General features: G+C 35.2%; 2 protein-coding genes across 3 annotated transcripts in view; both read left to right on the forward strand.

The window, feature by feature from the left end:
• The window catches only part of LOC142339364 (protein LZIC-like), a 206,333-nt gene that overhangs the window by 141,492 nt on the left and 46,489 nt on the right, over positions 1-18,352 (forward strand). The gene's annotated exons all lie outside the window — the stretch shown is intronic.
• Positions 2,166-17,579, forward strand: LOC142339986 (uncharacterized). Its single transcript, XM_075390368.1, has 6 exons — positions 2,166-2,670; positions 9,414-9,669; positions 10,810-11,030; positions 15,358-15,519; positions 15,888-16,010; positions 17,131-17,579. Exons 1-6 carry the CDS (start codon positions 2,323-2,325, stop codon positions 17,245-17,247), a joined length of 1,227 nt encoding a protein of 408 aa, XP_075246483.1. The 5' UTR covers positions 2,166-2,322; the 3' UTR covers positions 17,248-17,579.

The following is an 18,352-nucleotide window of genomic DNA, read 5'->3' on the forward strand; positions in this document are numbered from 1 at the left end:
TATTTTTGCGTGAAAAATGCAAGAGCTGCAAAATAATCTGAAATGAATATTGCTTCCTTTTGTTAATGTTTTTAATGAGTTGTCTAATCAGCACAAAACACATATCTAATTTATTGCTTTCATGAAACAGAAACCAGTTCAGTTCAAAAAAATGTCTCGAAAATCTTAGAAATTTAGTTCAACTGAAACAAAAGTATTTCTTTTTGATTTTAAAAAGAATGCGAACTACTTGAACTTAAAAGTTAATAAGTAATCTTACGAAGAAAGGAGAAGCGTATCTCTTAACTGAAAAGATGCTTTAAAAGCAATATTTGTTCCGGCCTCACTTAGCTCAGCTGCTATTTTTACCAGTCGATTAGATCGATCAATATATTTAACGTAAAAAGATCTCAGTAGTGCTATTAGATAGCCCATCAAGCGTAAAGTTTGAAATTAAAAACATAAATTGTTATTGTTTTTTTCGAGAAGTTATCCAGGTTTATTTTTTTTGAAAATGTTCACTCTAGCGTAATTTTCGACCATTTTTTTTATATTTTTTACCAAATTATTTTGAGTAAAAAATAGTGCGACCCAATAGCCAAGCTATTTTTAGTCTCATTGTGTTTTTTTACAATTCAAAAGGTTTTAAATTCTTTTGGGAAGTAACTTTTAAATAAAATGTTCTCTTTTCTTCGTCTTCTTAATGACAATGGGAAGTCAAATTGAAGTACTAATTTTTTTAACGCTCTACACATGTTTGACAAGTTTCTCCGCCAAATAAGGAAAGAGAGAAAATTTTTAGACTCAAAATCTCTTTCTCTAAAAATCGCTGAATAACAAATTCTGTTTAGGAACTTGTATTCCAATAAAAAATATATGGCAATTTTTCTGAATCAGACTAGATAACAAGAAGATAAAAATATCAAAAAGGACAAGGATAAAGAATACGTTTATAATCTTTGAAAACTTTTGCACATAAAGATAGTCTTATGTGCACATAAAGCTCATCTGTCACAAAAAATGAGTTCTGAATTTTCATCTGTTGTTAACATTAAAAAAAACGAAAGCACAAATATTTAAAGTGTGAGAGAGCCCCAATACAATCTGAACTTTTCGATTGTATAAACCCTCGATTTGACCAAAACCGACCTTGCTAGTGCTGCTAGTCTATTAAAATCACATGATTGTTCCAGATGTTCGCAAAACAAAAAAAATTCGACAATTTTTTCTAAAAGATGAATTTTGTTTAATTATCGAGTTAAAGTATCAAAAAACAGGAGTTTATATTCCGGAAAAGTCTCATAGGAAGCGGAAGAAAATTTAACCCTCTTTGGAGGTTGAGAAGATTGTGTCAGCCGTTTCTGGAATTGTTTTTTCTGTTTAGTTTAAAAAGAATGGTCTGATAAAAAGCTTCTTTGGTGGCATTTTTGCTGAAAAAGGCTGAAATAAAAAATTTTAGCCTAAATTTTATTCACAAGTTGGATCAAACCGTTTAACAAATGACTTTATCTTTTAAGATTAAACCAATAACACTATTGTTAGCAAATTTAACTTATTTTTGAGCGAAGTTGACGACAATTTAAGCAAAAAACGGAATTGTGAACAAAAAACAAAGGAAACATGTTAAATGTTACAAAATTATAAAGCTTGTCAACTCTTTTGAAAGAAAAAATGAAATTAAAAAATTTTTTTTGTGCATATTGTACGTTGCGAGCTTTCTAATGATACCACTCACAGCTCTTTGTGATGAATATATTGATCGGACAACTGTGACTGAATAAAAAGACCCAGTTGAGCAATTTCCTCCACACCACCCCTAATGTGTATCGGAACAATTAAACGGGAGTCTTGAAATCAATATGTCAAAATGTGATAAACATTTTAAGAAAATATTATCGTCATAGTAATGCGTATACATGACATACTTTTTTACTTCACAGTGAGACAGCTTGAAGATGTTATTTCTTTAATATGTTGTCTAATTAGCTTACAGTATATAAAAATCGAACTAAGAGATTAACTTTTTGTGCTTGAGAAACAAAATTGTTGATACGCATTGTTTGTTCTCTAGTTTTAGCATACAAAAGCTGAAACATCTGAAAGGTATTAACTGCGTTGTTATTAATACGCAAAGGTAAAAAAGTATTTAAAATCCAGCTAGTAGAAACACTGCTTGTTTATTAGTTACGTTTTGTTTTTGTACACGTCAGCTTTTGCGCTGAATTAAGCGTGTAGTAGAAATTGTTGGCTTTTTACCTGATTGCTCTTCACTGTTTAAGTTAATAAATAACTTCTATTCTACGACTGTTTCAACTTATTAGCAGAAAATCAGAGTCAGAGGAAATGTTGCCGTCTTTCTTATTTATGCAAAGATGGTCGTCACTTTTGTCATTGATTCTTCTTTTTCTGATTATTTTGTGTGTTGAACAATCATCAGCCAAAACCGCCCGGACCCTTTTTGACATTGAGGAGCCCAAAGAGGACAAAAACGATGGTAAGGATCCCAAACAAGCGGCGGCCGAGAGATTGGCTGCTTTGAGGGAATACAGAATTAAAGAGAGGGATCGAAGAGCGAAACTTCCGAAACCACCACAGAGAGATTTCAGTTCTCCTAGAATTGAGAATATTTGGAATGCAGCGAAGAGCAAGTACAACAATCAAACAGAGGCAGATACCCTCAAAAAGATTAAGGTAAATTAAGTTTTGCTTCTCAATTTATGTCTCAAAAACTTACTTCACTCTTCCATCAATGTTGAAAAAACGTTTTCATGTGTCTGTATGAGCAGATTTTACATTCTCAACAGTTTTTTAATCTAATTAGAGGTAGCAATACACAAAAAAATTACAATGAAGTTCCCGGGTCAACCATCATATAACCTTCTTTGATTTCGTACTAGGTCATATATGATTCTTAGTAATCATACTAGATCATATATGATTTGTATGAATTCTTGGTAGTCATACAAGGACCATATATGATTTCCTAGAAATCATACAAGGATCATACAAAAAATTCAAAGACTAAAAACTGTATAATTTTGATTTTCCATTGAAGTTGAAAAATTTCTTGGATTTCATACAAGGTCATATATGGCATATAATACATTGACTGGTGCCACAAATTCTCGTATAATGTAGTCAGAGGACTTATTAAATTATTATATCGCATTTGCAATCCACATTTGATTCTTTGTGTGCGCTAAAATAATAACTTTGTGGTTTAAACGTATTCAGAAAACGAATATGACGTAATATGCATTTTTTTCTTGACTATTTTTTTTTATAAATGAGCATTTATATGTATAAACTGGCTTCAGAGTATGTCAAAAACTTTGTTAATTGTTTGGACTTACTCTTTTAGTTTGTGCCCAACTTGCAATTAATACTGTATGTTAGGGTCTTTTGGCGGATCACAACGTGATGCCGGGGAATCATATATGTGATGCCCTACTGAATAAAAACAAAAAAACAAATGGTTAAATATTTTTAAAACAAAGATGTATGATTCCTGGTATTCGTACTAGGATCATATATGATTTCTTGGTAATCATACAAGGATCATATATGATTTCTTGGTAATCATACAAGGATCATATATGATTTCTTTGGTTTCATACAGGGATCGTACTAAGAAATCAAGTATGGACAGTATGAAATCATATATGATCCTTGTATGAAATCAAAGAAACTTCAACCCGGGTTAAATCGAAAATGGGATCTATTCTGTTTCGCCCCAGTAAGCATGTTACTATGTAAAAAAAAAATAGCACGTGCGCCTGGGGGTCATAAAAAAATTCTGTTCACTAAGCTGGGGGGGGGGAACAGAGTAGATCCGGAAAATGTATTAGTTCCAACTATCGATGTTAGCTGATCTCATCATTATTCTTCAACTTTTTAATTAGGTAGCTTGACGAGTCTTTTTTTAAAAAAACTATTAGAGGCAAGAAAAAAAGGATCTATTCTGTTTTGGCCCCCCACCTTAGTGAGCTTATTTTTTTAACGCCCCCAGGAGTACGTGCTGTTTTCTTACATAGTAACGTGCTATATAAAAACATACAATTTGTAACTGGAGGGCGTAAAAAACAATGGGGGGCAAAACAGAATAGATCCAAAAAACAAGTTCTGAAAATTTTTATGACAACTATTCCCCAGTTTTTGTTGTTTTCAACAAATCTCATAGCATGCGATGACTGTTTCTTATTTGGGCTAATTATTTTGCTGTTAATTTGAGTGCGTGAAATAAGTCATTCTGAATTCACGTGCAGTTTTAACGTCCTAGAGTTACTAAAGATTGAGAATTGTTTTGCATCGAAGCGTTCACATTCATTCAATTTAAGAATAAAACTGTAGCAAGTTCAGTTTTTCTCATATATCACACGTGCAACTACACCTTCGCGCGTGCCCCCTGTGCTGGTATTTGAACAAAGGTACATGTGATTTGCTTGCCTGTCAATTTCGATAATTGTCGCCACAAGAAAACTCAAAAGTAAACTCCATTTGAAGTTATTTTAAAACTCTTGCTTGCTTTCTTTTGTGTTCTTATTTTGTCTTCATCTCTATGTTTTTATTCAGAACAAACCATTTTTCTGAAATCAAGTTATAGGTTTAACAAAGAGAAAAAATGTATGATCCAAGAACTTACTTCACTCTTCCAGCACTGCTGAAAAACAAATACTGTCTTGTGTTTGCGTGAGCAAGTTTTACATTGTCAACAGTTTGTTAATCGAAATAGAGTACTCAATACACAACAATCAATTTACCATGATTATATCTTCAAATTTAATAATTTCAATTATCGATGTAAGCTGATAGAAATCTCTTCGTTATTCTTCAACTTTATAAGTAGGCAGCTCGAAAGTTCTGTTTTTCAATTTATTAATGTCAAGAAAGAAAACAAGACCCATTCGAAACGTTTAACATTGTAAAATTCCTAAATGAAAAACAAACTGTTCAAGAAATCAATCGGCTGGTACAATATGCGTGTGGTTTATTACGGAATGTCAACATTTTTTTTCAATATCTATTCCGTGTTCAAAAAAGCCAATTTCAAAACTTTCGGAATTTTGTGGAAATGTGTTGCAGTATTTTGTAACAACTTTCATTTTGCGTAACTAGTATATACGTTGAAACAAGTTACTTAATTTCACGGATTTTGAGCATGTAATAACCTCCAACAGTATTGCATCAAATTAACTAATAAGTATTTGTGAAAAATCTCAAAGATTTATTTGTTCTCAAAAGTAATCGCTAAACTGGCAATTGTCATCCTATTCAAGATTTAGAATCGAAACCTTCCTTGTTTTCGGTCTAATTGACATTATATTACTACTAAGATACTGCATGTTGAATTGAGTTACTCATCGTCCAAACTATTTTCCGATATATAAAATCTGGAATAAAAATTGGACTGAGTTCGCTTGACGTAACCAATTTACTTACACACACACACTTTAAGCCGTAACTTTAAAAACAGTTGGTGAAGATTAGTAGCAAAATTGATAAATCCGACATTGACTGCCGTAAGATTCTGAAATTTATTAGGCAGCCTAGAACGGAAACTAGCGCCCAGATCTCAAAATTCGAAATTTTTTTGTTAGGTGGTTCGATCTTGTTTATAACCACATTTACTTGCTCTTTCCGGCTCAAACAAACAGTTAGTGCAACTATTCAATTAAAAAAATAAATTGATAAATAATCAACCAAAGTAACAGTATTTATAAATCTAAATAAGCAACAATCAACAACTGCTATCCAACTATAACAACAATTCTACAGCATTAACTATCTATTATACACTTAAGAACTACCCAGAGTACTGACTGGTAATCCTTAAGCACAAATCAACCCAAAAATACCGGAAAACAATAAAATACGGCTCGATTATATACCCGCGATAAACGCCGTAAGACGAAAACTACAAGAGAAATTGCTCTACTACTAACTAGTCACCTAGTGATTTGAACGACGCTAGAACGCTAACCGAAAAAACAATTTGTTTGCTTAAACAAACAACCGTCATTATGACACAAGTATTCAGCTCTCTACAATGCTATTGGCCACTTTTTTTACATTCAATAACACCAATGCCGCAGTATGGTGACGTATTAAATAACGAACGCACTTATTAAGGTCAGTCAAGATGGCCGCTCAAATAAAATACATTTTAAAACACATATAAAGGGTCCGAGATTTTTCGATGTTACGGGCAGTTTGTTTACATAGGGGAAGTCCGAGTAAGGGACTACGCATCAGTTAAACGGTTGCAGGTTTACGGCCTAGTCACGAGGTAAGCACATAATTACCAAAATAATCAAAATGGCAGACAAGTCAACTTATACTTAGTTTCCTACTAAATATGTGTTTCTGGGTCTTTTGTTTACGTAGGGCGGTCTGGGGGTATGGTTCGTATTCCACCTAATCAAGCGTAGGCTCAGCACTTTATTGCAGCCAATATGAATATCGTTCTTTAAACTCAAAAATGGCCGATTTCGGATTTTACCCAAAAATTATCACTTTCTCCCCTTATACGTGTTATTATCCCCAATTTGGGGGAAGCTGGCTTTAGCAACCCTGGTTTGTAAATAGCTCAGTGGTGTCTTGGGTGATGGTGACCCCAGCTTGGTTCAGCCATATCGGTTTCAAAAAATCGGGGGGATAAAAAAATTTCGGTCCCGACTTGTAAAAATTTTCAGATTTGACCAAATTTACGAATAATTAAAATTCACTGTCCGGAACGGAAAATTTTGCAGAAATGGGAAACCAGTTTTTCACAGTGAAGACGCATATCCTACGCTACTTAAGGTGCACCTAGACAAAAGTCACCCTAACCGCGTGTAGCTTGAGTTTTTGGCTCGTGGCAAGTACCACGTCGAAAGTTTATGTCCGATTTGCCAGTGAATTGCGACACAGTGCGAAAAGTGCCAACAACGTATCGAAGTTCGTGAGACCGGACCTATGGCTCACATTAACAGGGTCTGAGTAGCGCGACTATGTATGCAATTGCGAATCCCATTGGATGGAACTAAATCACTTTCTCGAGTATTGCAGAAGTAAGTAACATAATCCTTTGAAGTATCCTATAAACAATACTTTTGTAATCACATAGCTACATTTATTTCATTTCGGATTCTCTCGATGTCACTCAGTTCCAAGTTAGAGCCGTACGTACTAGTCATTATACGTACAACTGCGTATGTTCAGCATTATCGGTAGTGCTTACTGGGGATCGCGATTCTGGTGGATTATCGAAGATTGGGTGAAACGTCTGCGACAAACAGGATCGATTCGTTACCTATTTGATCTCTCCGATGGCGTACGATCTAGTAACTCGACCGAAGATGTTATCGGGCTCAGTTCGACCGACCTACGGATGATTGCGCGAGCGCTCGAAACTAATATCTATATCTTTGTTAGTTCACCAGGACAGCCAGAAGGTCAATGGGAAAGTTATGAGGGAACTCACGCTGGCGCATCGGCTCCCACTTTTTATCTTGCGTTCTCGGTAAATGACGAAGGATTCGGTCATGTTAATCTCGCACGGAATTTGGAGCCAAAACTACAGTAAGTTAAATTAGAAAATCAAGACTATATACATATATAAAACAACGAAAATGATGATGAAGATAGATACAATGATGATGACGATGATGATGATGATAATAATTCGAGATACCAGTTTAGTCTTTAGTTTTTCTTGGCCTCCTCCCTCTCCTTTATTTTCCTAATAATCTCCTCCTCTGATGCCGTCCCTGTTTCCGTTTCATTACTCCTGGCAGCAAATAGCCGTTTCCCACGGGCTATTTGCTCCATGCTTACTAATATCAAACGCTCCCGATCCAGTTCTTTTATCCGCCGCCTCAATTCTCTGTCTGCCAACTTCTTTTCTTTACTATTCACCACCACTTTCATCATTCTCACCCCACTTCTAGCACGCTTATTAACAGTGCTCATCTTGCAACTCAATAATAATAGCACAAATTAGATTATGGTGGGTTTTGGTGATCGGTAAATAAACTCAGAACATTTACATTTAGTGTTGATTTGTCAACAACTTCGTCTAATTTTACTTCTACGATCATCCTAATACGGTTAGTTCAATTTTTCAACCGCGTAATATTTGCATTTTTGCTGATTCTTAAAACTTTTATGATAAGTATCTAAGAGTTTTTTTGTGTTTTTTCGACGTATCTTATTGCATGCGATGACTGTTTCTAAGTTGATGTGGTAATTTTGCTGTGAGATTGCGTTGGTGAAATAAGTCAGGCTTAATTTACCCGCAGTTTTAACGCCTTAGATTTACTTAAGATGGTGAATTGTGTAGGATTGAAGCCTTCAAATTGACTCAATTTAGGAATAATTAGTTTTTAATGCAGCAAATTCAATATTTCTCGAATGTCACACGTTCAACAACACCTGCGCGCGTGTCCTCGTTTGGTGTTTAGTGAACCGAGTCTACATGTCAGATGCTTGCCCGCCGATTTGGCTAATTCTCGCAAAGTCTTTAGTTTTTTCGTCTTCATCTCTCTCGGTTTTTTTTAGAACAAACCTTTTTCTGAAATCATGTTATTTGTTTAACAAGGAGCAAATATGTATGTCTCAAAAATTTTCATTACGAAAAACGAATCTACCAATTAATGTACTGTCAAATCCATCAATGTGTACTTGACTGCGTTCAGGCAGCTCAATTTCATGAATATATGCATTCTGTTTCAAACAATAAGATTTTTTCATGTGTACTTCTTACTTTTGTGAACTAAGTTTATTTCATAACTTTGAGAGCACTGTTGATTTGAGTAGTGAAAAGAGTACGTATAAAACAAACAAATCTAAGTTCAGTTTAGAATAATTATTTTTACATGAGCAAGTACTGTGACTAGACGTTAATGTGAGAAATGCTTTAAAGTAGTTAGTTGTATAAATGTTTTGAATAGCTAAATGTGGCAATGGTTTTGTTCAAAACAAGAGCTTCTCTTGTTCATCGTGAACCTGGCTACAAGTACACTGAGAACCGGGAAAGAAGAAAATGTTTACGGGAGCCACCAGTTTCCAAGAACTCGAGGCCAGATGGTACATTGATAAAGCACAACAGACTTTCAAGTTTACCGCTACTGTGAAAACATTACCAATCCATTAAGTCGACTTAAACCACTTTGGATCTTTTCCGTTGCCCCCCCCCCCCCAGTACGTTATGCTCCCCCCAGTGACAGAGCACGTGTCGTTACATAGTAAATCATTATGTAAAAATATTGCACGTGCGTCTGGGGGTTGCAAATAATATGCACCCACTAAGCTGGGGGGCACAAACGGAAAAGATCCACCACTTTTTACACGTCCAGCTGAGCATGTAAAAAACGGCGGCAGCTAAGAACGTATGTGAGAAGAAAGTGTAAATTTCAATTGCCCTTTTTTTTTTATTTGTAAAACTATTTTTAAAGGAAGAGTTGACAGAGATTAGCACAATAGAGAAGACACTTCGAAAGAAGGACAACTTGTCTGAAGATGCGCCAGAAGTGACTCAGTTGCGAGAAAAACTCAAGACCTTCTTTGACAAGTACGAAAAACTCCACCCTCGTCCCTACAAACTCACACCTCACAACGACAGTGTACTGGAGGACCCAACACTCAAGGAGTACTGGAGTAGGGTTAAGCATCTTGAGTTTCTGGAGGAACGGGATATCCAAGAGTTGCAAGGTAACATCTTGAATATGTTTGGCCATTGGCCGCGAAGAAGATTATGATCAGAGCGCATCTGTAATAACTTTCTTGAAATATGTGCACCCAATGCCGAGGAAATTCTTAGAAAATTTGTATTATAAGCGGTTGAAAGCTTTATTAATCTGCAAGCATGTTACATAGATTTGCAATGAATTCATATAAGTTTATTAAATTTACATCAATCTGACCACTTATCCTAAATTATTGTCTTCATCCACCGTCAATCCTACGTATTTTTGGCGGCGATATCTTGGGTCTGGAAATGATGCCTTTTATTAATAACTTCGTTCGACTGAAATTTAGTTTTCGTTTTTATATTTCATATATTTTTGATGTGAAATTCTTTAGCTCCTTCGAGTTCATGGTATGTAAGATGAAATCCGTAGATACTTGTGTCTTCCCGTAAAATGTTAAACCCAGAGTCGAACGCAGTCATCAATCTTATTAACTAGAGGCAACCACAATCAGCTATTATGAACTTTACTGTTTCATCCTTGAATCAGCGCATCAATCTTTAAAATGGATTTCATGATCTTAACAACGTGATTGCTCTAATTGCCATCTCTTGAAATATGATCTGGCTTGTGAAACCTTACATTTGTGTTAGTATTTTTCGAATAAAAGAATGTTCAGTACGGTTGTTCTGATTGGGGGAGATGGAGATGATCGCTACTCGACTGAGAAGATGGTTGATAGTGGTAGAGAAAACTGTGTGGGATCCCTGTGGTCCAGAAAATACACGTTCTGCTTTTGTCCCGAAAGATGGTAGAGAGAGAGAGAGAACTGGAGCTCTCGGGACCTAACTCCTCAATGAGCAATTTACATAAGCTCTCGTCTCATGGCTTGAAATTCGTTCCTCTGAAGATCTGATGTCTAAATAACTAAAGCTCCGGCGAAAGTAGAGGTGCGCATCAAGGGTAGCTAAAGTCTGTTTGGTACGACAAATAACTCCTGCTTTTTTTTAATCTGCGCCCCTCAGTCCGCGACACAAATTTGTCTGGCCATAACTGCTTAGGTCGCAGATACCCTTGTGGAAGCCCGTGACGTTGGTAGTTCCGTTGATTATGTATAAACTCTAGTGTTTAATGCATCATGAAAAATTTCCACTTTTGACAGGGGAGTTCATGTACTGCCAGGATCAGATTATGGCAATGAACCACTTCCTGGAAAATGACGCAGCATTTGCCCAACTGCACGAGGTGGGTCATGACGCCATCACTAAAGTGTTCAAACAAGGCGAGGAAGCAGTTGAGAAATTTATGGAGAAGTACTACGAGCCTCACGGCAAGAACGAGTCCAGGAGGGCACTCTTCATCTACAGTCAACTCGGCAAAGAGGTCAGAAATGTATACAATATGCATAATCATTGTTCAATGTACGAATCTTTTCTATTTGCCCCCTCCCGATAAAGGGTCGCAGCCATATGCTAGGACAATTAGCTAAATTTGGATATAATGCAAAAAAACTCCAAATGGTGGGTCGTTGGTCGTGCTCAACGCCCGTGTTGCGGTTTTGCCACGATAACCGGCTTCCGATTTCCGGATAACATCTAACAGCGCAGCATGGTCATAAACAGTGGTCCGCTTTCCCAGTTATAGTAATATTAGTTTACCCGAATTGTGCGTTAACTAGATGTTATTAAGTATAGCTAAGATATGAGAGGAAAGTTTTTGCTAGGTACCAAGGGCGGGGGGGGGGGCGGTGAAGATTGTTGAAAAGATCAATGTTTCCTTCCCTTTCTTACTCAAAACTTAAAAAAATATGTTTTTCGTAATAAAGTTATAAAACCTCGAAGCTCGATAAAAGTTGACGCTCGATTGAGATGCAGTTTTCCTATAGAATTTTCCCCGCTTTTCATTTATGGAACGTATTGAGAGGTAGATGTGAAGCATTTATTCAATAAAAATTGTAATCAGAAACAAACAGCTCTCCAGAAATAACACACAAATGCTTCAGAAGTTTTCATGTACGAATGAATACGAGATCGAAGTAAGTATTTAAATTAGAAAATTATTTAGCAAATTCAATGGTCCTCCTATATTTCTTTCTTCTTTATTGATCCGACCCCTCTTGAGGGGGGAGGAACTGTATACTCAAATGGTTTTTTTTGTTCAGACAATTTTGGCCGATCGATATAATAATCGTAAAGAGTTGTGGTATCATTAGAAAGCCCATCCAGCGTAGAATATGGAATTTAAAAAATTCTTTAATTTTTTTTATAGGGAGTTATCAAGGTTTAAAGTTTTGTGAATATTAGACGTAATTCAGCGTCATTTTTTTGACAATTTTGACCAAATTTTCCTCAATTTTGACCAAATTTTCGTCAATTTTGACCAAATTTTCGTCAATTTTACCATATTTTCATCAATTTTGTAGACATATTATAAAATTGTTAACTGTAGTGTTATTGACTTTATCTTTAAAGATAGCGGAGTGTTGCTAAATTGTTCGATCCGAGTTTTTGGATAGAATTTATGCTTCATTTTTCAAAAGTAAGACTTTTTTCATCGAAAAAATGGCTTTTTTTTAGCCAACTTGCTTTAAATTCGCTGGAAGTAGACACATTTTAAAACTGCGGTCAGATTCTTCATAAGCTCAAGAAAAGAGCTAGTTGAACTCCCGCTGGCTTCAAGAGTCTTCTGCAATTATAATTTTGCCAGTTTTTTACAAATTCAAACTCGATAATTATACAAAATGCATTATTGTTTTTTGACAAACTGGAAATTTTTGTATAGAATTGATCTATTTCGCAACCATTTCAACAATGGAGTGTTTTGTTAGACGCACTGCTTTATTTGTGCTGATTTTGACCTGAGCATGGACCCTTATGATTTTTAGATTTTCACGGCGCGGGACTTTTTCTCAAAACATTTCTGCTATGTATATGTTTTTTAAGTAAAATACGGACAAGAATTTCACATCAGGGCTCAATTATTGACAGATACTATTTACAATAAACGTGACCCAACGAGATTATAATTTGGTTTCAGAGTCAATTCATGGTTTTTATGGCGCTGACAAATTGCTTTTGTAAAAGTTTTACGGACTTCTTGCGTTTTGCTTTTATTTCTTATACTTTTTGAAACCCAATGACTTAGTGTCCCAATTAAAGATCCAGTTAGATTTTTAGAATTTTAAAAAGAACGTAGACTTTTTTTCAGTTGTTATCTATTTTCTGTTGCGACTTTGAATATATTTGTTTTGAGAAAATTTAGGCGAAATTTTGAATTTTGCCACTATTTTATCATATTTCTCTCAACTCCAGGCGCAGTCCCAGTGAAAACAGACTAAACTTGACTATCTGCGACGAATAAATTAATGTTGGTAACGGTTTTGTTTTCAACTAATGGTTTCTTTATTTTGGTACTACGCGTTTTCAATTTTTCTTTTATTTTTGATTATAATTGCATATTTTATGAGTTCAATTTGTATCCTTGTCAAATTATAACAATAATGACACGTCCAATTAACAAAAGGTTTTGTAGGAAAAATGCACAACGTTGGAAAAAGGCGTATCTGGATATGTTAATTGTTTTTGTTGAAAAGTTTAAGCTTTTTGGGCTGAGACACAGTTATCTCGCAAACTTTGTGGTTTTTTTTTATTTTGCCTGTTTGTCTTTATTTTCGTTGCTGTGCGCTATAAACACACAAGCCATAGATATTAGCTGCCTCCCCAAGACGTATAACTCACTCTAGTTAAAAATTTCATTTTGTAGCTTTTTGTTTTTTTCATCTCTCTCTTCTTTGCTTTTATTTTTGTCACCAGTTGACTCATTCTCATTCAAAAGAAGTATCAACTACTTTTGTTGATTCAAACGATTGTTTTGCGTTTGGTTATATTTTGTGACTGATTCCTTTGCTTCGACCATTTGGTTTCAAAATTTTTTTCGAGATTTGTTTACTGTTCATTTTTTTGGTTTCTTTTGTCATGTCTAATTAGTCCTTTTATAAGGACAACTCGTTGATTTTAGGATGAAAATAAATGATGGTTTACAGTTCTTGCAGGTAACATACTAAAAGGATAGTGCCTTGAACAGTGTCATGTCTTAAAATTGTTGGAAGTTTTGGCTTCTTTATGTATTTGTTTTTTTTTGTGGGCTCGTGAATTAGTCTCATTGTTAACAGACTTAATTGGCTTCCTGAAATGTTGAAACCTAATTCAATGTTTTCAGTTGTGCTCCTTTATTTGTTATGACTTCTGAAAATTTTTATTTTCAAAAATCAATTTGGGTTTTTGAGATTCGTCTTTTTCAAATAGTTTTCCGGTCGATTTATAGCTCAGTCTCTGTAAACAAAGGTCACAACCCATTTCCAGTGAGCTATGGCATAATTTTTATAACGCTTTTAGCTTTAAACATTTGTTTCTGGGCTTTGTTACTACTGCTACTACGAGATTTCATAAAGTGTTACATTTTCATAAATTTGTAAATATCAAAGGATTTTTGGTTTTTTTTAACTTATAACAATAACCGTTAATCCAATAGGCTGTGACATATTACTCAATCGAACATATAATAATGACGTGTCTCAATTGCTTCCTATAAAGATATAAATGAACATGTTAGTGATTTCAATTGATATCTATTGAGATTAATATTTGTGAAATTAATTGTTTTCAAAGTGGAAAAGTATTTTTGAACTTCGCACTTATTTGCTCTTTTTTTCGATCTGTTAACCAGTCGCATTGGGGATACGTCCCATATTTTTTCTAAAAAAAGTATAGTTTAAGTTATTTTGTTTTGGTTTTTATCTGATGCTAGTTTGATTTTGTTATGACTTTTGTTACTATAGACATCGAGTGTTTGTCGTAAATAATGTTTGTTGTTTGATTTTTATTTTTGTACGTTCTAGTTGTTCTATTATTAACAACTTTCATTGGTCCCCTAGCGTAGCATTATCATTTTTTATTGGTTGTGTATTGAACTATGTGTATGCTTTTGAAAGCTTTCTATCTCTTCATCCTTTGGTAGCCAATTAAGTCAAGAATGTGGATGAGCGGGGTCGGAACATTATGTACGTACGCACATTACCGAGCCTCCTTGATTGGATACAAAATTCTTTTATTTTTAAGAAATTTTGTCATCATGATTTTCAATCAGTTTTCTCAACTATCACCCTTAGACCTCATGATATCATAATGGTTGCATAACGATATGCCCAATGCCATTATAAACAATGCATCTCTATATATTCGTTCAAAAATCCGACTAGAAATTAACCACCGCTTTTAGATGTATGTTCTGACATACTCAAGTGGATAATTTAATCACACCCTAGGTTCTGATAGTTTCATATCAGGTCCCAGGGGCCGCTGAGGCACGACCATGGCCATTAAGTACGCTAAATATACGTGTAATAGGGACTGCTAATTTGTAGTCTGAAAAAAATATTACTGAAAGAAATATCAAATGCATTGGGTATGATGACATTGGTATATTGTCCTGACAACATCATAATCGCCATGGTCCAGACTATTGTGCGCTCGAACTGCTGTCCAGACCTGTAGTTTTGGTCTGGGAACACACGAGTGTGTTAGAGTGGGTCTGATCATAGCTCAATTTGGGTCTAGACCTCAATCTGGGATTTTATTTCGCATGCATATTTAACAACCTAATGTCAAACAGTGTGGGTAACTATGCAGAATAGTACACATTTTTTCACAAGGTGGCCTCGTGCTATGACCGGCTGCACCACTACACTGAGAGGGATATTCGAAAGGGTGGGTTCAAGGAGCCCCTCGTGAACAAACTGTGGAAGGAGGCACAGAGCGCAAACTTCACCAAAGAGGAGATGGATGCCTTCAAATCGGAACTGGAGACATTCCAGGTAATATATTAAAACATGAATATAATTGGATTTCGTACAAAGAATCTTGCACGTTAAATATTTTGTCTTGAACCTTCTCCAGACGATTTAAAAAAACAATATTGATGAAGGCTGCAACAGTTCTCTACGAATCCGAACGCTTGTCAAATATGCAATAACTTTTTCAATATCCTCAAAATTGGTGTATGTTATAAGGTTCATTGCTGATTGCTGGAAAACAGAATTTCTCAGGGTAAATTGCTCGTACCTGGGTCGTTATTAGACTTTGAATAACAATCAATATCATTACTTTACGATGTTTTTCTTTGCCCCTTATTAATACTTCTGCGTTTTATTTTTCTGACCATGTTTGGTGGTTTTGTTTTTAGGGCAAACTGAAGAAGCAGGAGAACCTGTTACGTCACTCACAGGAGGTGGAAAGGAGATACACTCACAGGTTCCAAACTGACGATCAGCTGCATCCAGGAATGAAGATGGACATGGCCAGACAGGTACAGCACCTTTGCCTTCTCCCCTTGAGTCATAAAAGGACACTTTAAAATAGAACACAGGATGAGTTTTTCGAACCAATATCGCTCTGATCAGACCCAACTGAAACGGTTTCGCGAAAAGGGTGTCCCAATTAAGTCCCAGATAGGATAAAATGTCCAGATTGAATTTGCACCGGATCCATATATGTTCCAAGGTCACACCGAACATATAAATTTACCTGTCTTTTATCAATAGCCTAATCAACAGTCGCGAAGTGATATCAATGCTATTATTGGTCTCATCGTGGTTTTTTTTCGCAATTCAAATAGTTTGAATAGTTCTGAGGCGCTGTATTTTTAATAGATCTGTTCACTAATTTTTGGTAATTTTGGAAGTCCAATTTGAGTGGTGATTTTGGTCACGCCGAAGCAGGAAGTGGATAAAAAAGGAAGAGGAAGCAGCAATTGGTCTGTTGGGGTACACTTTTCTTTTGCCATTGAGTTGCAGTTTTTTCTTATCATTGCAGTTTTTTTCTCATCATCAACACATCGACAACGCTGTTTTGAGGGTCTGATATTATTAAAGACATATGCCAAATTAAGTATTATGAGGACAATAAACCTTGGTTCTATTGGCTTGGAAATGTTTAAACCGCCCTTTATTTTGCTATAATTGGTGTTTCTAGAACGTTGACAGCCTAAAAATTCATTAAACTGCGTATAATTACTCGATTGTTCAAGCAAGGAAACTACCAATTTCTGATATAGTTGACAATACCTAAGAACAGTGACATGCACTCCACTCAAAACGCCATCATTGACGTTTAATTTGTAACAAAATTTTGGTGTTTTGATTTTGCAAAATGAAAAAGCTCTGAAAGAAAATTTTTCTGTACAAGGAAAGCACACGGAAATTTTCAAAACACCGACTAGTTTAGGCCTCGACTTATGGAAAGATCATATTCGGCCGATAAATGCTCGACACATGATAATACGAACGCTCGACTCTAATTCTGATGCTGGACCGGACTGTAGTTTTATAGTAAGTTTTGACTCCCCGCTCCCATCATACTTCCAGAATCTTTTCATAAGTTGAGATCTAGACTAGGGTTACATTGTTCATGGTAGTGTTTGTGAACAGGTGCAGAAGATGAGAGAGGAGAACAAGAGCAGAAGAGAAGAAGTCGCAGATCTCTACAAGAAATTGACTGCAAAATTGTTCTCCACAATACCCGAACACCTTCCCGATGAATTATAAATGCACACGCACTCAAATACAGTTACTTCATATCACTATGCTGCTAATCACCTTCTAAACTTACTGTCATTCTTGCATCTATCTTAAGATAATATGGATACTCCAAATTGACGTCAATTACTGCTGTCCAAAACAATTGCTTCTGTGCTACTAACAATTGTAAAACAATAGTAAATTTTTTATTTCATTATTGAAGCAAAAAATCGAATGAAGCTTTTCGAATGAAGCAAAAAATGAAGCTTTTAAATCGAATACCTTCTATTCATTCCGCTATCTGCCCTGATTGTACTTATCCTTTATATTATAAATCAAAATTGAATTATCACGGAGCACTGTTTTTAAAAGCCGATTTTACGACCAGTAATTAAGAATAGATATGAGCAGACATACTTGATCAGACTCTCTTCAAAAGCCTGACAGCTTTCAATTGAACTTTAGTTAATTTCTAGCAGAAGCAGCGGAAACGATCTATTGATGATTTTTAGTGCAAATAATTGTAAAGCATCCTAGCAAAGAATTTAATATTTTGCCTTCAAACTATTCAACTTTCACTTCTTGCTAAAGGAGTTTTCAGGAGTTGGAAAAAAACTCTAGCAAAGGTCAAAATCTTTGAAATTGATATTTACGGCTAACGCTAGCCCTATTGACTCAAGCAATTTTTGAAAGGGTGGTGTTACTACAAAATCAAGAAGTAATTAAAAATCAAAATAGTTTGTTTGGTTCGATTTTGACTGAAATTCCACAATTTATCTCGTTTTTTCTTCATTTTCACAGACGCTACGCTAAACAATTGATTTCGTTTTTCTACATGTAATTCATAAAGTAACAGTTTTGAGCCAGCAAGATTTAAATAACAGCCTCAATACGAAAACTTTCCAAAGTATACAGAACATAATATGCTAAGTAACAGAGAGGGTTGTACAATGCCATTCTAATACTCTTGAGATCCAAACATAAATGTATAATAGCTTGAACTTTGTGGAATAAACAAGTACAATTCCGAGTTGTCTAGTCCCAAATACGAACTAACTGTTGCAGCAAAAGGTAATTTATTTACAAAATAGGTAGCACTATGATTGGCAAGTATACCAAGTCAAAAAAATCA

The sequence above is a fragment of the Convolutriloba macropyga genome, chromosome 5 (genome assembly GCF_964194025.1).
Source record: "Convolutriloba macropyga chromosome 5, txConMacr16.3, whole genome shotgun sequence".
In the NCBI taxonomy this organism is placed as follows: Eukaryota; Metazoa; Xenacoelomorpha; order Acoela; family Convolutidae; genus Convolutriloba; species Convolutriloba macropyga.